This window comes from Ranitomeya imitator, chromosome 2, assembly GCF_032444005.1.
Source record: "Ranitomeya imitator isolate aRanImi1 chromosome 2, aRanImi1.pri, whole genome shotgun sequence".
Taxonomy (NCBI): domain Eukaryota; kingdom Metazoa; phylum Chordata; class Amphibia; order Anura; family Dendrobatidae; genus Ranitomeya; species Ranitomeya imitator.
In genome coordinates, this window is record NC_091283.1 from 282,120,326 (window position 1) to 282,145,766 (window position 25,441).

At 45.3% G+C, this 25,441-nt stretch overlaps 1 protein-coding gene across 2 annotated transcripts in view; it reads left to right on the forward strand.

The window, feature by feature from the left end:
• The first annotated feature begins 1,098 nt into the window (after window positions 1-1,098).
• Window positions 1,099-25,441, forward strand: part of LOC138663145 (zinc finger protein 271-like) — a 35,837-nt gene continuing 11,494 nt past the window's right edge. The window contains exons 1-10 of one of the 2 annotated variants that reach the window (XM_069749284.1): window positions 1,099-1,178; window positions 2,364-2,513; window positions 2,641-2,820; window positions 2,903-3,026; window positions 3,110-3,207; window positions 20,301-20,450; window positions 20,580-20,759; window positions 20,842-20,965; window positions 21,049-21,146; window positions 22,552-22,642. In XM_069749284.1, coding sequence (XP_069605385.1) covers window positions 2,418-2,513; window positions 2,641-2,820; window positions 2,903-3,026; window positions 3,110-3,207; window positions 20,301-20,450; window positions 20,580-20,759; window positions 20,842-20,965; window positions 21,049-21,146; window positions 22,552-22,642 — 1,141 coding nt within the window. In that variant the 5' untranslated portion in view covers window positions 1,099-1,178; window positions 2,364-2,417. The remainder of the gene's footprint in view (window positions 1,179-2,363; window positions 2,514-2,640; window positions 2,821-2,902; window positions 3,027-3,109; window positions 3,208-20,300; window positions 20,451-20,579; window positions 20,760-20,841; window positions 20,966-21,048; window positions 21,147-22,551; window positions 22,643-25,441) is intronic. The other variant, XM_069749283.1, reaches the window with a different exon arrangement.

A 25,441-nucleotide genomic window follows, 5' to 3' on the forward strand; every position in this document is an offset into this window, starting at 1 on the left:
CTCATACACACGTGGCAGCCCCTCTATACACCCCTCACACACGTCTTCGCTCTGTATACACGGCTCTGCTCCGTACACCTCTTACACACACCGCTCGGCTCCGTACACCTCGAACACACAAGGCTCCTCTCCGTACACCTCGTTCACACACGGCTCCTCTCCGTACATCTTGTACACACACGTCTTCTCTCCGTACACCTCGTAAACACAGGCGGCTCCTCTCCGTACACCTCGTACACACACGGCTCCTCTCCGTACACCTCGTACACACACGGCTCTGCTCCGTACACCTTGTAAACCCGTGGCTAGGCACACCTTGTACACATGCGGCTCCGCTCTATACATCCCTCACACATGGCTCCGCTCCATACACACAGGCGGCTCCGCTCCATACACCTTGTTCACACACGGCTCCGCTCCGTACACCTCGAACACACGGCTCTGCTCCGTAACCCTCGTACACACGGCTCCGCTCCGTACACCTCATACACACACTGCTCCGCTCCGTACACCTCGTACACACACGGCTCAGCTCCGTACACATCGTACACACACGGCTCCGCTCCGTACACCTCGTAAATACGTGGCTAGGCACAAATTGTACACACGTGGCTCCGCTCTATACGTCCCTCACACATGGCTTCGTTCCGCTCACACGGCTCCGCTCCGTACACCTTGTTCACACACGGCTCCTCTCCGTACATCTCGTACACACGTCTTCTCACCGTACACCTCGTAAACACAGGCGGCTCCGCTCCGTACACCTCGTACACACACGGCTCTGCTCCGTACACCTTGTAAACACGTGGCTAGGCACACCTTGTACACACGCGGCTCTACTCTATACATCCCTCACACATGGCTTCGTTCCGTACACACAGGCGGCTCCGCTCCGTACACCTCGTTCACACACACGGCTCCTCTCCGTACACCCCGTACAAACACGCGGCTCTGCTACATCCACACTGTAAACCCCTCCTGACCTCACACATAAACTTCCCCTCATCCAGCACCATGACAACCAGCACAGCAGAGTCCTGCATACACTGAAGCCCCTGATCATGTGACCCCTGACTCCTCCCCTCCTGTGACCTCATCATAGGTCCTGTGTGCACAGAGCAGCCATATATGTGGAGTGCGGCTCTGCAGGTGGAGGGTCCACACTAGAACTGTAGCAGGTAAAGACCCCAATATCCACAGGTGTCCCTTCTAATTGGGGGGAAACTATCACCTCTAATAATCCTCGGACGGTTCTGACAAACACAGTAAAGTGCCCCTTTATGGAGGTGACAGAAAGTCTGTTTAGTCTCTTTAGCTTCATAGTATCAGCTCTAATCCAATGGGGAGAGAGCGATTTACCCTGAAGAGTCACAGATTGTGGGGTTGTTATAAAATGTTATATTTAGGGGGTTTGTGTTGTCTCCTTATAAGAATCACAATGGTTTTGTTCCTTTTCCGCTGATAGATACAAACGACCCAACTATGAAAGACGGGAACCAAGGAAACATGTATAACTCTCATAGTACGGGGCCTCACACAGTGTAATGTTCCCACAGATCCTCCATTCCCCCACACAATATTCTACCACCTAAACTAATAGATAATAAATCCTGACTTATCCCCACTCTTGATGCCTTTTCTTGGTTCCTGCCCACAGTGTAATATTCCCACAGCACCAACATCCCCCACAGACACAGTATAATGTTTTCCTAGAACCTCAAGTCCTCATTTTATTTTTGTGACATTTTAACACCTGTTTTGTTTGGGTGTTTTTCATGTAATATGTGAAAGCCTACGGAAAAATGCCCCCAAAACCCTCCATTATATTTATAAACTTGTTGCTCTTACAAAAAAAAATCTTTTCTAAAAGCCTCAAACTTCTGTGTGTGAATCAGACCTGAGATCTAACGTGATAAATGATTACAGTGCGGGGAAGACGGGAAACCTTCATATAGACGGCCGGTGGTGATGGAGTCAGTGACGGACTCTGGACAAATATGTTTCTAGAGCCGTAGTAGAAGATGAAGATGTCGTCCTCATCATGAAGTAGTTATTTCTCCTGTCACGTGTAATGAATATCTCCTGCAGTATTGTTAATGCCGATTCCAGTGTCGGTAAATGAGACGAGAATTAGCGTTATGGAAGATGAGTCTATGAGGAACGTATTCAGCTGCCGACTCCGAGGAAGAAACTGCTTGTTGTCTGTGGCCTAAATATATAGGTTTTATTAGTAGATGTAAAGAAGGAAACTGAATACTGTAAAATAATAAATCTCCTCATATGTCTCCCTTATTATCTCCAGTAATTGTATTATTACACAGGATTTTTATGATGTTCCATCGGTTCATCTTCGTCTCATTCAGGTCTCTACAATATCGAATCCTCTCAGTGAAGATCTTCTACAAAAGAAAATTTTCATGATTTACACATCAAGGATGGATATGGACAGAGACAAGATGGTGGAGAGGATATTACACCTCACCCTAGAGATCCTCTTCCGGCTTACTGGAGAGGTGAGAGATTCTGATGATGTCACATTACATCATTCTTATCTATAAGAATAACAGATGGACAGAACTGGAGAGGTGAGAACTCCGGAAATGTTTGTAGTGAGATTTATTAATGTGTCTCCATAACCAGGATTACACAGTAGTGAAAAAGACCTCTAGTGAGCGCTGTCAGGACCCGGTGTCTGAGGGATGCGGAAGACCCCTGAGCCCAATCACGAGGCCTCCACCTCAACCCCCTGTACATGAGGACATCAATGACCAGGAGATCCTTGAACTCATCTACAAGATGATTGAGCTGCTGACTGGAGAGGTGACACTGCTGGGAATGCTGGGACATTATACAGTAACGCTATGAAGGGATCAGGAGATGACGGTATCATTGTATGTGTCAGGTTCCTATAAGGTGTCAGGATGTCACCGTCTATTTCTCCATGGAGGAGTGGGAGTATTTAGAAGGACACAGAGATCTGTACAAGGACGTCATGATGGAGGTTCCCCAGTCCCTCACATCTCCAGGTAATAGACAGGACTAAATACACACGGCCTATAATTATCTGTATGTAAAGAATGAATTCAGTCCCTGTATGTGTTTCCTCCAGATCTATCCAGTAAGAGGACAACACCAGAGAGATGTCCCCGTCCTCTTCTTCTACAAGACTGTAAACAAGAAGATCCCAATGTTCCTCAGGATCATCAGGTAGATGGAGAGAAGGTGTTATGAGATCTCCCCTATGATGTGTAGATGGCTGTGAAGGTCTTGTGCTCAGTCTCAGACTCAATTTTTTCTCCCAAAGTCAGGGGGAAAATGGGGGTGCGTCTTATAATGCTTAAATACTTTACGAGCCGCATTGGAGCAGGGTCACGGCTGGAGGAGGAAAGAGTGGAGTGTTGCTACAGGCCGCAGGGGGTGTTCGGATGTGTGGCGTGCCGCTTCGGGTGGTGTCCGCTGCTGCAGGGGCTCTGCCGACATTTTGTGAAAGGCCAGAGCCCCTGCAGTTCCATGGTTTTCTATGCGGTGGACTCCGGGAAAATGGCTGCCGGGGCGGCGCATGCGCATATCCGGAAATATGAGTCATTTCATAATGTTCGAAGTCCACCTCTGGCACTGCCTGTAGCCTTACACCCAGTTGGTTTGTGCATTGTACTTCTGTATGTGAACCTGCAGAGACACCACTTCAAAACTGTCTTCCTCTACACTGTGTAATTCTTCTATCCGCTCTTCCCCCTTCCTTCCTTCAGCAACTGGTCATTACCCAGATCAGTTCAGAGCGGATTCTCTGTCCAAAATTTAAAATTTCCTTTGTGTATTCAAACTTGAATTTAATAACACACACTAATTATAGAGACAGGAAAAATATACAGTATTTCCAGAATCGGTACAATTTAGGCTACATTCAGCAACGTTTTGCAGCCTGGGTGTCCATCAGAAGCCAGGAAAATGGTTTCTGCCCCCAGTGACACACAGTCCTGTCATGTTTGGTCTGAAACGAAAGATAATTTCATAAGAGAAAATATAATGCCCCTGTCGTCACTCAGTGAGCTTCCCATCCAGAGTTATGGCAAGGAGAGGTTTTTAATAACTGTTCAAAAAGGAGCATACATTCTCTAACTCAGCCCAAGTGAGGTCAGCATGAGAAAAGCATAAAGTCCAGACGCTCAATCAGGGAGGTGTCAGATGCCTGGAGAACCAGCTACACAATGCTGTGCTGAAAGACCCTTTGCCATGGGAAGGCCCTCCTCCCCTTCATCAACACGTCATATCTGTGACTGACATAGAGTAAGTTTCTTATTTTAATCCCTTTTATTTGTAACTGTGCATACATACTGTATTTTGTCTCCTCTTGTAGTATCTTTTGTATTTTTGTAAACACTGCCTATATTTTCTGGAGTAAACTTATAAATTTAATATCTTCATTTTCGTTGCTCTCTGATCAAACCGACACATACTCCGTGCCAAATTACGCTACTTGCGGCTTGGTTCCTAACCCGATATAGGTTTTAGTATCAAATGAGGAACTGGTGGCAGGTGTCCTGGTGGTATTGGGAAACCCTGGCAGTGACAGATCGGAGGTTTATGTGTGTATTTCCTGCCTGAGGCCGGTTTCACACGTCCAGATAATTCCAGTACCGTATAAAATCGGTACTGGAGTTGTCCGTGTGCTCACGTGGCACATCAGTGTGGCACACGAGCGGCACACATGTGCCGCCCGTGTGCCCACTGGGTACCACACGCACCGTGCAGGAGACAGCGCTAAACTTTAGCGCTGTCCCCTGCATCGTGCTGAATCCGCGATTCATATCTTCCCTGCAGCAGCGTTTGCTGCAGGGAAGATATGAATAGTAGTGTTTAAAATAAAGATCTATCTGTCCCGCGCCCCCCCCACCCCCTGTGCGCCCCCCCGTTCTGAAAATACTCACCCGCCTCCCTCGTTGGCTGTCGCTGCTTCCTGGTCTGGCCGCATCTTCTCCTGTATGCGCACAGGTTGGACAGATAAATCTTTATTTTAAACACTATTATTCTTATCTTCCCTGCAGCAAACGCTGCTGCAGGGAAGATATGAATCGCGGATTCAGCACCAGTGGGGGGGACAGCGCTTAATGTAGCGCTGTCCCCTGCACGGCACACGGACTGCACACGGACAACGTCCGTGTGCGGTACGTGTTTTACACGGTCCCATTGACTTTAATGGGTCCGTGTAATACGTGCGCTCCCACGAACACTGACATGTCTCCGTGTTTGGCACACGGAGACACGGTCCGCAAAAAATCACTGACATCTGAACAGATGCAGTGATTTTTATGTGTCTACGTGTGTCAGTGTCTCCGGTACGTGAGGAAACTGTCACCTCACGTACCGGAGACAATGACGTGTCAAACCGGCCTGAGACTGGTGATATACATACCGCCTTCACTGCAGAATGCCTGATAGCCAGTACGCGACAAGTCAGCCTTTCCGGCAACTACTTATCTTAGGTGCAGTTCCCTGACTGACCTGAAGGTAAGGGGGGTGCCAGAGAGCTGCAAGTTCCTAACTGGAACTGAAAGTGGAAGCAAAACTTGTGTAGGGTTATTTAACCCATAACTTAACATATAAATAATACATTCGTGACAACGGGTGACTACACACTCCCTCGTCAAATCCCTAACAGCGCAGATGGAGATCTCAGCATCAAGATCTCATCTCTCGAGATCTTGATGACGAGATCTCCAACTGTGCATGCGCCGGCCCTGGCAGCCATTTTCCCGGAGTCCACTGCATAGGAAACCATGGAACTACGGGGGCTCTGGCCTTTCACAAAATGTCGGCAGAGCCCCTGAAGCAGCGGACACCACTCGCAGCACCGGACAGCCGCAATGGCACACCGCACATCCGAACACTCCCTATTCCCAGCCTGCGGCCTGCAGGAAAGCTCCACTCTTGCCTCCTCCAGCAGCGACCCTGGGACAACGCTTCACCGCAGCCACCCCCCAGTAAGCAATAAGACACATGTACAGTGCCTTGCGAAAGTATTCGGCTCCCTTGAACTTTTCAACCTTTTCCCACATATCATGCTTCAAACATAAAGATACCAAATGTAAATTTTTGGTGAAGAATCAACAACAAGTGGAACACAATTGTGAAGTTGAACGAAATTTATTGGTTATTTTACATTTTTGTGGAAATTCAAAAACTGAAAAGTGGGGCGTGCAATATTATTCGGCCCCTTTACTTTCAGTGCAGCAAACTCAATCCAGAAGTTCATTGTGGATCTCTGAATGATCCAATGCTATACTAAATGCCTAATGATGATAAATATAATCCACCTGTGTAATCAAGTCTCCGTATAAATGCACTTGCTCTGTGATAGTCTCAGGCTGTGTGCACACGTTGCGGTTTTTCGCTATAAAAACGCATATGTATGCATCCTATCATTTAGAATGCACTCTGCAATTTTTGTGCACATGATGCATTTTTTTCCACAAAGAAAAACGCAGCATGTTCATTAATTTTGCGTTTTTTCTCCATGTTTTTCCCGCTATATAATGCATTGGGAAAACTCTGGAAAAAACGCATGAGGATTTCTTGCAGAAAATGTACGGTTTTCTTCAGGAATTTTCTGCAAGAAATTCTTACGTGTGCACATACCCTTAGGGTTCTGTTTGAAGCACAGAGAGCATCATGAAGTCTAAGGAACACAACAGGCAGGCCCGTGATACTGTTGTGGAGAAGTTCAAAGCCGGATTTGGATACGAAATGATTTCCAAAACTTTAAACATCCCAAGGAGCACTGTGCAAGCGATCACATTTATAAGAAAAACAGCCGCACTCGAGTCTTGATTTTAATGTAGAAAATTTTGTTTTTATTCAAGTGCACTTAGGAGGAGTAGTATTAAAGAAGAGGAGATACAGGATGAGAGTCCCCAAGGACAGCTCCAAGTAGAATACAGGAGTAAGGTGTCCGTCTCATCTTTACTACTACTCCTCCTAAGTGAGGTTTGAGAAAGACCGTACCTGGTCGAAACGTTACCTCGTTGTCCGCTATCACTTGCCATTTTCTTTAAAATTATTTGGTGGTGCCTGTGCACTTGAATAAAAACAAAATTTTCTACATTAAAATCAAGACTCGAATGCGGCTGTTTTTCTTGTATATCTGACGTTGGATGTCCAGCCAGCACCGGCCTCATTGAACTTTACAGTGTGCCCATTATATCTTCTTCTGCAAGCGATCACATTGAAATGGAATGCGTATCATACCACTGCAAATCTACCAAGACCCAGCTGTCCCTCTAAACCTTCATCTCAAACAAGGAGAAGACTGATCAGAGATGCAGCCAAGAGGCCCATGATCACTCTGGATGAACTGCAGAGATCTACAGCTGAGGTGGGACAGTCTGTCCATAGGACAACAATCAGTTATACACTGCACAAATCTGGCCTTTATGGAAGAGTGGCAAGAAGAAACCAATTTCTCAAAGATATCCATAAAAAGTGTTGTTTAAAGTTTGCAACAAGCCACCTGGGAGACATAGCAAACATGTGGAAGAAGGTGCTCTGGTCAGATGAAATAAAAATTGAACTTTTTGGCAACAATACCAAACGATATGTTTGGCGTTAAGACAACACAGCTCATCACCCTGAACACACCATCCCCACTGTCAAACATGGTGGTGGCAGCATCATGGTTTGGGCCTGCTTTTCTTCAGCACGGACAGGGAATATGGTTAAAATTGATAGGAAGATGGATGGAGCCAAATACAGGACCATTCTTGAAGAAAACCTGTTGGAGTCTGCAAAAGACCTGAGATTGGGACTGATATTTGTCTTACAACAAGACAATTATCCCAAACATAAAGAAAAATCTACAATGAAATGGTTTACAAATAAACATATCCAGGTGTTAGAATGGCCAAGTCAAAGTCCAGACCTCAATCCAATCGAGAATCTGGAAAGAGCTGAAAACTGCTGTTCACAAACGATCTCCATCAAACCTCACTGAGCTCGAGCTGTTTGCCAAGGAAGAATGGGCAAGAATTTCAGTCTCTTGATGTACAAAACTGATAGAGACATATCCCAAGTGACTTGCAGCTGTAATCGTCGCAAAAGGTGGCGCAACAAAGTATTAAGTTAAAGGGCCGAATAATATTGCACGCCCCACTTTTCAGTTTTTGAATTTCCACAAAAATTTTGAATAACCAATAAATTTCGTTCAACTTCACAACTGTGTTCCACTTGTTGTTGATTCTCCACCAAAAATTTACATTTGGTATCTTTGTTTGAAGCATGATATGTGGGAAAAGGTTGAAAAGATCAAGGGAGCCGAATATTTTCGCAAGGCACTGTATTATAAGAAGCATCACGATTTTATTTAAAAAAATTTTTTTTTCCTTTTTTCTCCTCAAAATTTGGGGAGTATCTTATAATCCTGAGCATTTTATAATCCGAAAAATATGGTATTTCAGTTCTTCAATAGAAAAAGTGAAACTCATATATAGTCATTACAAACAGAGTGATCTATTTCACATGTTTATTTCTGTTAATGTTGATGATTATGGCTTACAGCCAATGAAAACCCAAAAGTCATTATCTCAGTAAATTAGAATACTTTATAACACCAGCTTCAAAAATTTAAAAATCCAAAATGTTGGCCTACTGAAATGTATGTTCAGTAAATGCACTCAATACTTGGTCGCGGCTCATTTTTCATCAATTACTGCATCAATGTGGCGTGGCATGGAGGCGATCAGCCTGTGGCACTGCTGAGGGGTTATGGAAGCCCAGGTTGCTTTGATAGCAGCCTTCAGCTCGTCTGCATTGTTGGGTGTGGTGTCTCTTATCTTCCTTTAGACAATACCCCATAGATTCTCTATTGGGTTAAGGTCAGGCGAGTTTGCTGGCCAATCAAGCGCAGTGATACTGTTGTTTTTAAACCAGGTATTGGCACTTTTGCAGTGTGGACAGGTGCCAAGTCCTGCTGGAGAATTACATTTCATCTTCAAAAAGCTTGTTGGCAGAGGGAAGCATGAAGTGCTCTAAGATTCCCTGGTAGATGGCTGAGCTGAATTTTGTCTTGATAAAACACAATGGACCTACACCAGCAGATGACATAGCTCCCCAAACCATCACTGATTTTGGAAACTTCACACTAGACCTCAAGCAGCTTGGATTGTGGCCTCTCCACTCTTCCTCCAGACACTGAGACCTTGATTTTCAAGTGAAATGCAAAATTTACTTTAATCTGAAAACACCTTGGACCACTGAGCAACAGTCCAGTTATTTTTCTCCTTTGCCCAGCTAAGATGCTTCTGGCGTTGTCTATTGGTCATAAGTGGCTTGACACAATGAATGCGACACTTGTAGCCCATGTCCTGGATACATCTGTGTGGGGTGGCTCTTGAAGCAATGACTCCAGTAGCAGTCCACTACTTGTGAATCTCCCCAAAATTTTTGAATGGCTTATTCTTAACAATCCTTTCAAGGCTGTGGTTATCTCAGAATCTTGTGCACCTTTTTCTACCACATTTTTTCCTTCCACTCAATTTTCCATTAATATGCTTGGATACAGCACTCTGTGAACAGCCGCCTTCTTTAGCAATGACCTTTTGTGGTTTATCCTCCTTGTGGAGTGTCAATGACTGCCTTCTCTACATCTATCAAGTCAGCAGTCTTCTCCATGATTGTGGAGCCAACTGAAACAGGATAAGGGACCTTTTTTAAATGTTTGGGAAGCCTTTTCAGATGTTTTTGTGAATTATTCTAATTTACTGAGATAACGACTTTTGGATTTTTATTGTCTGTAAGCTATAATTATCAACAGTAACATAAATAAACATATTAGATAGATCACTCTGTTTGTAATGACTCTACATTATGAGTTTCACTTTTTGTTTTGAAGAACTGAAATAAATTAACTTTTTGATGATATTCTAATTTTGTAAGAAGCACCTGTAGGTGACAGTGTGACTAATACATTACATGGGGTCACATAGGTTACATTACAAATATATTATTTTATTTTATTTTTTTCCTTTTGAGGCCCAATTACAGATATTACTGTTTGATCCGTGATTTCTATCTACTCCACTGTGTATAGGATAATAAAGTTGTTTTGGACATGACGTGACTAACATTGTGTAGTGACTCTGGTTTCCCTATACTGATGGATATTTCTGGTTGTTAAACTATGATGTTTTTCACTTTAAACCTTTGTTAAACACCTCTGATTAGTGCGATCATACAACATACAAGCCTCTGATGGCTCCGGTGATGCCCTAACGGCCCCATACACATGAGATAAGAGTTGGCTGAACGGTCATTTGGCAGACGGCCATCTCTCCCGACTCCCCCATACACACAAATATTCCAGCTTTCCTGTGGTTGTATGAGAGAGTCGCCCCCAGACTCCTCTAGCGGAGGATTATCTACAGGAAGACCAAACAGATTAGCCTATGAAATTCAGGATGCCAGTTCCTTCTCTGCCCTGACCTCATCTGTCGGGAGGCCCCCAAATACATTATATAGTCGCCCAAACCCCCCAAAATCAGTGCTTTCATGTAATGTGTATGGGGCGTTAAAAGGTAACTTATTGGACGCTGCCTCTGGCCCGGCCTAATAGACCTTCGTACATTGCAGGCCCAGACACCATTTTTAAGCAAGGTTGTAACGTGGCACTACTGGTATGGTGCTCAGGTAGGGTCCCAAACCAAATATTGCGATAAAGAAACTTGACACTCAACTTTTGAATATATGAGGTAATTTTAATGCAGTTTTAAAACGTAACTGAGAGATGTAATTGGGGTTAATCTATGAAAGTGTCCATATCCCTGTATAGATGTTGTTACACCTATGAAGATGGATTTCAGGTGTGTTATCTCTTTCACTAATGATGTATACCATTTATAAGAGGTGGTGACCAATATGGATGCCGCTGTCTTTTTCTCCTGACTGAAGGGAGATGTTGCCCAGGAACTTCTGACAGGAATTAATGTGCCAATCCCCTGATGAATCACTTTGTTGAAGAAACGCGTCGGGGGGCACACAGGGTCAGTCCAGGGCTGGCTAGTGTGAGGGCTAGCTGTTGACTGCCCTTGTAAGGGCGGGAGTCTTTTGGGGTACCAGGGTCAGCCAAAACTAGGGTTTGACAGGGACTATGTTGTGACCCAGACTCCATTTGCAGTGAAGGAAGGAAAAAAGGAAAGAAACAACAAATGGTGAAACTGTTCCATTTTATTTTCATTATGGCCCATGAGATGATGTGTGACAGACAAATCCTCCTGATGTGAATAATATGGTTTAGTATTAGTGATGAGCGAGTGTACTCGTTGCTCGGGTGGTCTCCCCGTATTTCTTATGTTCGGAGATTTAGTTTTCATTGCGGCAGCTGAATGATTTACAGCTATTAGCCAGGCTGAGTACATGTGGGGGTTGCCTGGTTGCTAGGGAATCCCCACATGTAATCAAGCTGGCTAGTAGCTGTAAATCACTCAGCCGCGGCGATGAAAACTAAATCTCCGAGCAGTCATAAATACTCGGAGATCACCCGAGCAATGAGTATACTCGCTTATCACTAATAAGTATTAACTCAAATTGATTGCCCCAGGTGGGCCTTTGGGATCTATATTAATTCATTGGAATACTTATGAGGTGATAATATTTATGTATCTCTGATTGAAAATTGGGATTTGAATTCTATTCCCCAAACGGGGTTGAGATTTAATATATGTGTGTGATGGTTTACTATTCACATTGATTTTATGGAGGTTATGGACCTCCTTTTAATTAATTAACTAGTAAAAGTTACGTTTTAAAACCACACTTTTTTGTTTGTTGCTAATATTCCAGGATTTTCTGTGATAAAAACGGCAAAAGGGATTTGTTTATACCTCTCTCGCTTTATATTTTTAATTTTAATGCAGTCAAAACTGTAGTGCAGTATCCAGACGTTTCGGTCAAACCGTGACCTTCATCAGTGTACTAACAATGGAAACAAAGAATGTAAACAAAATAAATAATGAAATCACACATAATAAAATAAAACATACCAATAAAGAGCATAAGAAAAAATGTGTGATCTTGTAAGTCACACGGAGAGAGGTAATCCCTCAAACATCTTAATAGAGTGATAAACATAGAACAATCCTCCATATTTATATCTGTAGAATACGTTATTCTGAGGAGGAAGTAGTATAGTAAAGAACCTACCCGACTGCTGTTTGGTGCGGTGTATTAATTAAGGGGAATGAGGCACCGTGTCTTTGCATCCTGTTAAACAAGTAAGGTGGTGTAAGAGGCAGATTGATTTCATTAGAAGTGATTATTCTGAGACATCCACCTATTATTACTGGCTTAGCAGAATTAGGTGACAGTTTGGGTTTTTTGCGAATAGGATGTGATCTAAGATATAATAGAGAGAATTAATGATATGATCTCATTACATGTTAGGTAAGGAATATGACCATAAATATATGTAAGAGAGGCACTGTATGCAGTGGGGTACCTGCCTTATTTCCTATGGTAAATTGTACCTGTAATGCACAGATAGAGTGAGTGACCGATGTGGCTAAGACAGAGGTTGATTGTTTGATCTTAAAAAGTGTATATCATTAAAGGGAACCTGTCACCCCCAAAATCGAAGGTGAGCTAAACCCACCGGCATCAGGGGCTTATCTACAGCATTCTGTAACGCTGTAGACAAGCCACCGATGTATCCTGAGAGATGAGAAAAAGAGGTTAGATTATACTCACCCAAGGGCTGTCCCGCTGCGGTCCGGTCCGATGGGCGTCGCGGTCCGGTCCGGAGCCTCCCATCTTCTTACGATGACGTCCTCTTCTTGTCTTCACGCTGCGGCTCCGGCGTACTTTGTCTGCCCTGTTGAGGGCAGAGCAAAGTACTGCAGTGCGCAGGTGCAGGGAAAGGTCAGTGAGGCCCAGTGCCTGCGCACTGCAGTACTTTCTCTGCCCTCAACAGGGCAAAGTACGCCTGTGCCTGAGCCATAGCGTGAAGACAAGAAGAGGACGTCATCGTAAGAAGATGGGAGACCCCGGACCGCGACGCCCATCGGATTGGACCACAGCAGGACAGCCCCTGGGTGAGTATAATCTAACCTCTTTTTCTCATCTTTCAGAATATATCAGTGGCTTATCTACAGCATTACAGAATGCTGTAGATAAGCCCCTAATGCCTGTGGGCTTAGCTCACCTTCGATTTTGGGGGTAACAGGTTCCCTTTAATTCTCTCTATTATATCGTAGATCACATCCTATTCTCAAAAAACCCAAACGGTCACCTAATTCTGCAAAGCCAGTAATAACATCATAGAAAAAAGGAAAAAAAGTAGTCGGTTCCCCTGTATTTTTGCTAACCATCCAGGAAAAACTCACAGCTGGGGCTTCAACCATCAGCTGTCAGCTTCAGCAAGGCTAGTTAGCAAGAATAGAAGGGTCTCCATGCTGTTTTTTTTTTTTTTTTAATTACCGTATATACTCGAGTATAAGCCGAGATTTTCAGCCCAAAATTTTGGGCTGAAAGTGCCCCTCTCGGGTTATACTCGAGTCACAGTAGCGGTGGGGTCGGCGGGTGAGGGGGAGAGGTCTGAGGCATACTTACCTAGTCCTGGCGGTCCTGACGCTCCCCCTGCCCGTCACACGGTCTTCGGTGCTGCAGCTCTTGCTCTTCCCCTGTTCAGCGGTCACGTGGGACCGTTCATTAGAGAAATGAATACGCGGCTCCACCTCCCATAGGGGTGGAGCCACATATTCATTTCTCTAATCAGCGGTGCCGGTGACCGCTGATAGAGGAAGAGGCTGCGGCACCGAAGACCGTGTGACAGGCAGAGGGAGCCGGACGCCGGGACCAGGTAAGTATTTTATATTCACCTGTCCCCGTTCCAGCCGCCGGGCGTCGCTCTGTCTTCGCGTCCTCTTGCTCGAACTGTGCAGGTCAGAGGGCGCGATGACGCATATAGTGTGCGCGGCGCCCTCTCCCTGATCAGTCAGTGCTGAGAGACGCCGGGACTGGATGCTGGGAGCTGCAAGCAAGAGAGGTGAGTATGGCATTTTTTTTTTTTTATTGCAGCAGCAGCAATGGCACAGATTTATGTGGCACAGCTATGGGGAAATAATGAACGGTGCAGAGCACTATATGGCACAGCTATGGGGCAATACTGAACGGCGCAGAGCACTATATGGCAGCTATGGGGCAATACTGAACGGCGCAGAGCACTATATGGCACCTATGGGGCAATACTGAACGGCGCAGAGCACTATATGGCAGCTATGGAGCAATACTGAACGGCGCAGAGCACTATATGGCACAGCTATGGGGCAATAATGAACGGCGCAGAGCACTATATGGCAGCTATGGGGCAATAATGAACGGCGCAGAGCACTATATGGCACAGCTATGGGGCAATAATGAACGGTGCAGAGCACTATATGGCACAGCTATGGGGCAATAATGAACGGTGCAGAGCACTATATGGCACATCTATGGGGCAATAATGAATGGCACAGAGCACTATATGGCAGCTATGGGGCAATAATGAACGGCGCAGAGCACTATATGGCACATCTATGGGGCAGTAATGAACGGTGCAGAGCACTATATGGCACATCTATGGGGCAGTAATGAATGGTGCAGAGCACTATATGGCACATCTATGGGGCAATGATGAATGGTGCAGAGCACTATATGGCAGAGCTTTCTATGGCACATCTATGGGGAAATAATGAACAGTATGGAGCATTATATATGGCACAGCTTTATATGGAGCATCTTATGGGGCTATAATGAACGGTATGGAGCATCTATTTTTCTTTTTCTGCTGCATTTCCTACCCTAGGCTTATACTCGAGTCAATACGTTTTCCCAGTTTTTTGTGGCAAAATTGGGGGGGTCGGCTTATACTCGGGTCGGCTTATCCTCGAGTATATACGGTATTTAAATAAATTAAATAAACGGTGTGGAGTCCCTCCCAATTTTGACAACCACCCTTGCTAAAGCTCACAGCTGGAGGCTGATATTCTCAGGCTGGTAAAGGGCCATGGATATATGCCCCTCAGCCTAAAAACAGCAGCCCGCAGTTGCCCAGAAAAGGTGCATCTATTAGATGCACCTTTTCTAGCGCTTTGCGTGGCTCTTCCCACTTGCCCTGTAGCGGTGGCAAGTGGGGTTAATATTTGTGGGGTTGATGTCACCTTTGTATTGTTAGGTGACATCAAGGTCACGGCTTAGTAATGGAGAGGTGTCTTTAAGACACCCATTCATTACTAAACCTATAATTGTATGGTAAATAAAGACACAGTCAGACTAAAGTCCTTTATTTGAAAAAAATGACACAAACTCCTTTATTAATCTCAATTAAACCATACTTACTGCATCCCCAAATCCCAGCGAAGCCCTCGATGTCTTGTAATAAAACTAAAATAAAAAACCAACAATATACCATACCTGTCCATCGTTCTGTCTCACGCCGTAATCCATGTCTGGGGGCTAAATAGTTTTCAACCTTGATGGTGCCAAGATACAACCGTCTCCGCTGATAGCACAGCATCATTCACCAGCGATGACATCATTGTGGCCTGGCTGATCTTCGGTGACCTCAGGACCATGGGAAAATGACAGTGATGATGTCTCTCAGGTCAATAATGCTGCGCTCTTAGCATCTCATTCACCAGTGGTTTTCAGCCGGGGCTGTCACATCTTGGCACTGTCCAGATTGAAAACTAGTCCCCAGACATGGATTACGGGAGATTATGGGAGAAACCGACAGACAGGTATGGTATATTGTTTTTTTTGTTTTTTTTTATTTGTATTACAGTAGATCGAGGGCTTCGCTGGGATTAGGCGTAATAATAAAAATGGTAAACTGTGTTTAGTGTTATGTCAAAAGACTTTATTCTGGCTGTGCCTTTATTTAACATGTAACTATAGGATTAGTAATGGATGGGTGTCTTATAGACACTTATCCATTGCTAAGCCGTGGGCTTGATGTAACCAGACAATAGAAAGGTCACATCAACCCCACAAATATTAACCCCATTTGACGCCGCTAATAGATGTACCTTTACTGGGCAGTTGCAGGCTGCTATTTTTAGGCTGGGGGGTGCTATATCCATGGCCCCTTACCATTTATATAGCCCCCCCAGCCTAAAAACAGCAGCCTGCAGGCACCCAGCAAAGGCGCACATATTAGATTTAGTGGTGGCAAGTGAGGTTTATATTTGTGGGGTATATGTCACCTTTCTATTGTCTGGTGACATCATGCCCACTGCTTGGTAATGGAGAGGTGTCTATAAGACACCCATCCATTACAAATCCAACAGTTACAAGTTAAATAAAGACACAACCAGAATAAAGTATTTTATTTGAAGTAACACTAAACACAGTTTTCCAGTTTTATTATTACGTCTAATCCCAGCGAAGCCCTCGATCTCCTGTAGTTAAAATAAAATGAAAAAGCAACAAAATGAAAAACAACAATGCACCATACCTGTCCGTCGTTCTCTCCCATGCCGTAATCCATGTCTGGGGGATAATACGTTTTCAACCAGTACGGGACCAAGATGCGACCGTACTGGCTAAAAACCAGTGGTGAATGACATGCTGCGAGCGCATCACCAACAGTGACATCATCATTGGCATTTTCCCACGGTCCGAAGGTCACCGCAGTTCAGCCTGGCCTCGATGATGTCACTGCTGGTGAATGATGTTTAAGGAGAAGCACCGGACTGCGGGATCCTGCACTGCGTCGGGCCCGGAACTGCTGAGGCAGTGTCCCTTGTTGTCCGGAGGAAGGTTTAAAATCCAAGACAGAATGCCTAACCCAGCAGCAGGGGACGTGCCCAAAGAAAAGCGCACTCGGAAGCAGTCAGTTTTGGCACGGGCAGAGAGCGAGCAGCAGGCTGAGGAGTGTGCTCCTTCTCTTGAGCACCCGCGCTGTGTCGCTCTGCGCCCGCCAGTCCCTGCCATCACCCAAGTGTCCAGGAAGGACCGAGACGTTGGATGTTCTGGCTTCACTAGACTGGGAGCTGCCGTGTGCGCCTCATCTGTGAGCACAATGTCCGGGCCGCTGAGAGAGCCGGAACCCAGATAGACTTTTGTGGCCTGACTAATTAATCCTCATGGACCACCCTATGCTGGATTCTGTTATTGCTGCGGCCCTGTTTGCCTTGGCCGCACCAACCTGTCGACTAGGGGCTAAGCAGAAGGTAACAGAGACCGACTGGTGCTGCCAGAAGGACTGTTGCATGAAAGATCCCATTGGAACCACACCACTCCATCTGCTGCTGGCGCCGTTTGTTGTGAGTTCTGTTTTTGGGCTCCCTCTGGTGGTTACTGATGGTACTGGGTGATTTGTGTTCTGCTGTCTCTGGTGTCCACCTGTTCTATTAGGATTTGGGAGTTTCCTATTTAACCGGGCTTTCTTGTCATTTCCCCGCCGGCTATCAAGGTTTTCAGAGTGTTTTGTTACCTCAGCTTCTGGCTTCCGTAATCTTCAGGACAAGCTAAGTTTTGATTTTCTTGTTCCACGTTTTGCTTTATTTTTGTCTTGTCCAGCTTGCATATAATTGTCTCTTTGCTGCTGGTTGCTTTAGTGGGCTGTAATTGCTCCTCATGTTCCATGAGTTGGAACATGAGTTCAAGTAATTACAGGATGGTTTTTTGAAGGGTTTTTTGCTGACCGCGCAGTTTACTTTTGTATCCTCTGCTATCTAGTTTTAGCGGGCCTCATTTTGCTGAATCTGTTTTCATACTGTGTATGTGCCTTCCTCTCATTTCACCGTCATTATATGTGGGGGGCTGCTATTTCTGTGGGGTATTTCTCTGGAGGCAAGAGAGGTCTGTGTTTCTTCTAATAGGGGAAGTTAGATCTTCGGCTGGTGCGAGACGTCTAGGATCAACGTAGGCACGTTCCCCGGCTATTGTTATTTGTGTGTTCAGGTTTAGGGTCGCGGTCAGCTCAGGTTCCATCACCCTAGAGCTCGTTGGTGCTTGTCCTTTTGTGATTCCCTGCCATTGGAATCATGACAGCCGTTGTCTCCAAAACTACAGCTAAAGACTGAGAGGCCTTTGATACGATAAGTGATGTTCAGGAACTGCCATTATTACGTTTAGGCTGGGTTCACATTGCGTCCTGGCAGTCCGTTAGACGGACTACGTTACACCGCGGCATAAACGCTAAGGCCGCCATTGACCGCAATGTCGGATGCATCGCTAGCGCACGCCCACAATGGGCGAGCGCTAGGGATGTTCCGTCATTGAGTGACGGACCCTGAGACGTGGGCTACAGCGTTTTTGGGTCCGTCACTACTAGCGCAGATAGAGCTAGCAGATGCTCTATCTGCGCTAGTGCGATGTAAACGTTGGCACTTGCGTTACAGCAGCACGTTAGTGTATGTGGTAAACGGGCTGCTGCTAACGCAGTGTGAACCCAACCTTACTGCCCACTTTTGTTGTTTATTATCTGCCACTGTACTGTTCAACCTCCCTTTGTATCTCCCTTTGAGGATTTCAACACCAGTTGTATTACATCTGTTCAAGTTGTTAACCCTTGCTCTGCCTCTCTTGAGTCACTGCATCCCGCAACCTGCTTACAGATGCTGTGCTCTCAGCAGCTCATTCACCAGTGGTTTTCTGCCGGGATGGTCACATCTTGGCGCCATCCTGGTTGAAAGCTAATTATCCCCCAACCATGGATTACGGCATGGGACAGAACGTCGAACAGGTATGGTGTATTGTTTGATTTTTATTTTATTCGCCGGGATTAGGCGATGCAGTAGGAATGGTTTAATTGAGATTAATAAAGGAGTTTGGGTCATATTTTCAAATAAAGGATTTTATTCTGGCTGTGTCTTTATTTACCATACAACTATAGAATTAGTAATGGATGGGTGTCTTATAGACACCTCTCCGTTACTAAGCCGTCAGCTTGATGTCAGCTAACAATACAAAGGTGACATCAACCCCACAAATATTAACCCCACTTGCCACCACTACAGGGCAAGTGTGAAGAGTGGGGCAAAGCACCAGAAAAGGTGCATTTAATAGATGCGCCTTTTCTGGGCATCTTTTGGCTGCTATTTTAAGCTGGGGGGCCTATATCAATGACCCCTTACCAGCCTGAGAATACCAGCTCCAAGCTGAGACCTTTAGCAAGGCTGGTTGTCAAAAATGGGGGGGGGGCATGCCGTTTATTTAAATTATTTAAATAAAAAAACAACTTGGGGACCCCTCTATTTTTCTGATCTAGCCTTGCTGAAGCTGACAGCTGAGGGTTGCAGCCCCCAGCTGTGAGTTTTGTCTGGCCTGCTAGCAAAAATACAGGGGAACCCACGCCAGTTTTGTTTTAAAATTGTTAATTTACAGCACAGGAGCAGCTAATGAAAACTCAGATCCGTCGCTCCTGCTCTCTCTGTACTTAGCAGCTGCAGGTATCAGATGATGGGAACAGTAGTCCCATCATCTGACAACAGTGACCGGAGGTGAACTTTATACCTCCGATCACAGCTGAGAGCTCACGCTGTCTTTTTACAGCATGGGAACCGCGGCTCTCTGACTGGCGGGAAGGATTTCCCCACCGATCAGAAGCGGTGTTTGCCACCCTGTCATGCACATGACAGCGCAGCAAACACCCGGTATTCGGACAGCCGAACCCGAACAGTAACACTGGCTTCCTGGTGAAGTCCGTGTTCTGTGTCCATCGCCGAAGAGTAGGTGTTCAGTATGGACGCTGAACTTTACTGTTCGGGTTCGCCCATCTCTATTTGGGATCAGATCATTTCTGTTGCTGTGTTGGTGGAAACAAAAAAGCTTTTATAAAAGCCTCAAACTTCTGTGTGTGAATCAGACCTGAGATGTAACGTGATAGAAGATTACAGTGCGGAGAAGACGGGAAACTTTCATATAGACGGCCGGTGGTGATGGAGTCAGTGACGGACTCTGGACAAATATGTTTCTAGAGCCGCAGTAGAAGATGAAGATGTCGTCCTCATCATGAAGTAGTTATTTCTTTTGTCACGTGTAATGAATATCTCCTGCAGTATTGCTAATGCCGATTCAGTGTCGGTAAATGAGACGAGAATTAGCGTTATGGAAGATGAGACTATGAGGAACGTATTCAGCTGCCGACTCCGAGGGAGAAACTGCTTGTTGTCTGTGGCCTAAATATATAGGTTTTATTAGTAGATATAAGGAAGAAAACTGAATACTGTAAAATAATAAATCTCCTCATATGTTTCCCTTATTATTTCAGTAATTGTATTATTACACAGGATTTTTATGATGTAACATTGGCTCATCTTCTTCTCATTCAGGTCTCTACAATATTGGATCCTCTCAGTGAAGGTCTTCTACATAAGAAAATTTTCCTGGTTTACCCATCAAAGATGGATATGGACAAAGAAAAGATGGCGGAGAGGATAATACACCTCACCCTAGAGATCCTCTTCCGTCTTACTGGAGAGGTGAGAGATTCTGATGACGTCACATTACATCATTCTTATCTATGGGAATAACAGATGGAGAGAACTAGGGAGGTGAGGACTCTGGAAATGTCTGTAGTGAGATTTATGAATGTGTCTTTCCATAACCAGGATTATACAGTAGTGAAGAAGACCTCTAGTGAGCGCTGTCAGGACCCTGTGTCTGAAGGATGCAGAAGACCCCTGAGCCCAATCACAGGGCCTCCATCTCACCCCCTGATACATGAGGACATCAATGACCAGGAGATCCTAGAACTCGCCTACAAGATGATTGAGCTGCTGACTGGAGAGGTGATACTGCTGGGAATGCTGGGACATTATACAGTAACACTATGAAGGGATCAGGGGATGACGGTATCATTGTATGTTTCAGGTTCCTATAAGGTGTCAGGGTGTCGCTATCTATTTCTCCATGGAGGAGTGGGAATATTTAGAAGGACACAAAGATGTGTACAAGGACGTCATGATGGAGGTTCCCCAGCCCCTCACATCACCAGGTAATAGACAGGACTAAATACACACAGCTTATAATTATCTGTATGTAAAGAATGACTTCAGTCCCTGTATGTGTTTCCTTCAGATCTATCCAGTAAGAGGACAACACCAGAGAGATGTCCCCGTCCTCTTCTTCCACAGGACTGTAAACAAAAAGATCCCAATGTTCCTCAGGATCATCAGGTAGATGGAGAGAAGGTGTCATGAGATCTCCCCTATGATGTGTAGATGGCTGTGAAGGTCTTGTGCTCAGTCTTGTTTTATCCCCTAGTATTATCTATATAATCTTCTAAGGGTCACTTCCATCTGTTTGTCTGTCACGGAAAATCTGTTTGTCTGTCACGGAAATCCCGCGTCGCTGATTTGTCCTTGCCGGCCGCGACCAATCAGCGACGGGCACAGGCCGCGAATTCGCCCTTCCCTACTCCCCTCCAGTCAGTGCCCCCATAGTGGTTTGGCAGTCCGTTAAACGGACTGCGTTACACCGCGGCATAACGCGGTGGTAACGCAGTCCATTAACGCTGCTATTAACCCTGTGTGACCAACTTTTTACTATTGACTCTGCCTATGCAGAATCAATAGTAAAAAGATCTAATGTTAAAAATAATGAAAAAATAAAAAATCATTATGTTCTTACCTTCCGGCGCCTTTCCCACTCCTCGTGACGCTCTGGTCCCAAGAATGCATTGCGGCAATGACTGGAGATGACGTAGCGGTCTCGCGAGACCACTACATCATCACGTGTTATTGCCACAATGCATTCTTGGGACCTGAGCGTCGCCCGGAAGCATCTGTAAACACCTGGGCTGGGGCTGGGGGCCGCCGGAAGGTGAGTATATAACTATTTTTTATTTTAATTCTTTTCTTAACAGGGATATGGTGCCCACATTGCTATATACTACATGGGCTGTGTTGGATACTACGTGGGCTGTGTTATATATTGCGTGGCCTGCGTTATATACTATGTCTCTGTGCTTTATACTACGTGGACTGTGCTATATACTGCGTGGCCTGTGTTATATACTACGTCTCTGTGATATATACTACGTGGGCTCTGCAATATACTACGTGGCTGGGCAATATACTATGTGGCTGTGCTATATACTACGTGGGCTGTGTTATATACTGTGGGCTGTGCTATATACTACGTGGGCTGTGTTATATACTATGTGGGCTGTGTTATATACTGTGTGGGCTGTGCTATGTAGTACGTGGCTGTGCTATATATGCACGTGGCTGTGCTATATACTACGTGGCTGTGCTATATACTACGTGGCTGTGCTATATACTACGTGGCTGTGCTATATACTACGTGGCCATGCTATATACTACGTGGCCATGCTATATACTACGTGGCTGTGTTATATCCTACGTGGCTGTGTTATATCCTACGTGACTGTGTTTATATACTATGTGGGCTGTGATATATACTACTATACATATTCTAGAATACCAGATACGTTAGAATCGGGCCACCATCTAGTATGTTTTATACTTGTGTAATGAGAACGGTGGAGATGGCAGGATTAGAGCTGATCTTAGATGTGACTTCTCCATCTGTCTGTGATTTTTTCAATATTTCTTTCAGGGTAAAGATCTGAGCCGTATTAATACTACAGAGACATATTTGAGGGGTGATGAGCGGTGTAAAGAGGAGATTCCTACATATGAATACCCAGGTGAGTAGTAACCACTAAATGCAGAGAAGTCACAGATTCTTCTCAGTCACCGGCTGTGGCTGCTTTATTCGTGGTGTAGTCTGGCTGTATTACCATGATCGCCATTTTGCCTCTAGACCACAACATTCTCCTCTATTCAAAACTGTTCAAATGACTTTGGCCATTGAAAGCCCTTTCATATAGAACTTACAACCTGGAGGATCCAACTACCCTCTGCGGATAAAAGACGGTGACCGTTACCTGCCCGGATCTGTAAACTATAAAGCCAAATGACAGCGTACGTAGAATGTGCTGACAAGATTGAAAATCACTTGAGGAAAAGTATGATGGGTCTGTAAGAGAAAGCGGAGGGTAATGATGCTGTTGGCCTCCTAGAACCCTGATATCTTATTGGATGAATCTACCTTCTCCTCCCTTCTGTGCTGCTGAATGTGCTCATATGGTCCCTACAAGACCAGGTCCAGTCTTTCTGGTTAAACTTCACTTCATCGACACCATTAAATGAGCAGTGAGGGCCCAGTCTGAATTTCTGTACAGTAACAGGATGTACAATAACAAATTGTATTTGTGGTACCGTGTTAGCCAGAAAAATCGATGTGAATACTTTTCTGCCCAATGATGACGAAAGTATTCTGGGAGTGATACCTTAATTGGCTAACCAGAAAATGTGTTTGCAGCTTTCAGAGCACAGTGGCTCCTTCTTCAGGCAAGATTACAAATAGATTAATAAGAAAAAAGCACAACATTTAAGGAATGCTATAGTAGGACATTTGTTCAGGGGGTGGGAGGTGTGATGCCTCCTAAAGATAAACAAAGGAAATCAAATTAGGCATTTTCTTACAAATGGAGAGGCAGTGGGAATGATGTTCTTAGGGTACCGTCACACTAAAGGCCCCTTCACATTAAGCGACGCTGCAGCGATACCGACAACGATCCGGATCGCTGCAGCGTCGCTGTTTGGTCGCTGGAGAGCTGTCACACAGACCGCTCTCCAGCGACCAACGATGCCGGTAACCAGGGTAAACATCGGGTAACTAAGCGCAGGGCCGCGCTTAGTAACCCGATGTTTACCCTGGTTACCATGCTAAAAGTAAAAAAAAACAAACACTACATACTTACCTACAGCCGTCTGTCCTCCAGCGCTGTGCTCTGCTTCTCTGCACTCCTCCTGTACTGGCTGTGAGCCGGAAAGCAGAGCGGTGACGTCACCGCTCTGCTTTCCGGCTCACAGACAGTACAGGAGGAGTGCAGAGCACAGCGCTGGAGGACAGACAGCTGTAGGTAAGTATGTAGTGTTTGTTTTTTTTTACTTTTAGCATGGTAACCAGGGTAAACATCGGGTTACTAAGCGCGGCCCTGCGCTTAGTTACCCGATGTTTACCCTGGTTACCAGTGAAGACATCGCTGGATTGGTGTCACACACGCCGATCCAGCGATGTCTCCAGGGAGTCCAGCGACGAAATAAAGTTCTGGACTTTATTCAGCGACCAACGATCTCCCAGCAGGGGCCTGATCGTTGGTCGCTGTCACACATAACGATATCGTTAACGATATCGTTGCTACGTCACAAATAGCAACGATATCGTTAACAATATCGTTATGTGTGAAGGTACCTTTAGCGACGCTGCAGCGATCTAGACAACGATCCCGATCGCTGCAGCGTTTCTGTTTGGTCGATGGAGAGCTGTCACACAGACAGCTCTCCAGCGACCAACGATCCCGAAGTCCCCTGGTAACCAGGGTAAACATCGGGTTACTAAGTGCAGGGCCGCTCTGGCGCCATGGGGGTGACTCAGTAACGCTCCAGGTACAGTATGCTTTTAATGTGGTCTTGCTTTTAGTTCATTTAGGAGGCCTTTATGGCACAGCGAATATAAAAAACGTAGTGTAGGACTGCCCCAATATGAGATTGCCGTGAAGAGGCGGGGTGGCTCAAATAATTGATCAATTGTTTGCTAAATGTCTCATTTTGAAAATACAGTTAGAAATTAATATGTGCATTTGCACTTTATGTATTGCGTCTTAACCTTAGGCTGCGCTGGCTTCTCCCCTCTTTTGCTCGGAAGAGAGAGAGAGGTTGAATATTTTTGTTAAATGAGAGATGACAGATGGGGAAAGGGACTGTAGGAGATGTGACGGAATGGGGTCACTGGTGCAAGTGGTCGGGCGAGAAGTTTCAAGGAGCCTGATTACTTTTTCTTCTGTAACTGGTTCGAAGTTAGAGAGTGAACTAAATGCTGTGGGGGAGGGAGGACAGTGCATGGTATGAAGGGATTGGGAGATAATTTCCTGTTGGATGTGGTCAATTTTTTTCTTTGAAGTAATTGGCCAGATAGTCAGCGCGGAGATCTGTGGTTGGGGCCTGCACTCTTGGGTTGAGTAGAGACTGGAAAGTGTCAGAGATGTTTAGGGTTATTGGACAGGGAGGTGATGAGGGTGTTAAAATAGGTTTGTTTGGAGAGCTGAAGGACAGAGTTGTATGTTTTAAGCATGAACTTATAATAGATGAAATCTTCCGGTAGATTAGATTTTCTCCACAGATGTTCTGCGCACGTGGAGCACCGCTGCAGGAAGCGTGTTTGCAGCGTGTGCCACGGTTGTCGCCGCCTGTGCCGAGTTCTTCTATGTATTGGAGGTGCAGTTTCATCCAGGGCACTTTGCAGGGTTTCATTGTAATGCTTCAGTGCAGAATCAGGACATGAGATGGAGGAGATAAGGGCCAATGAGGACTGCAAGTTCTTCACAAGTTTCTGGGTGTTAATGGCCTGTATGTTTCTATAAGTGTGGAAAGTGGGGGTA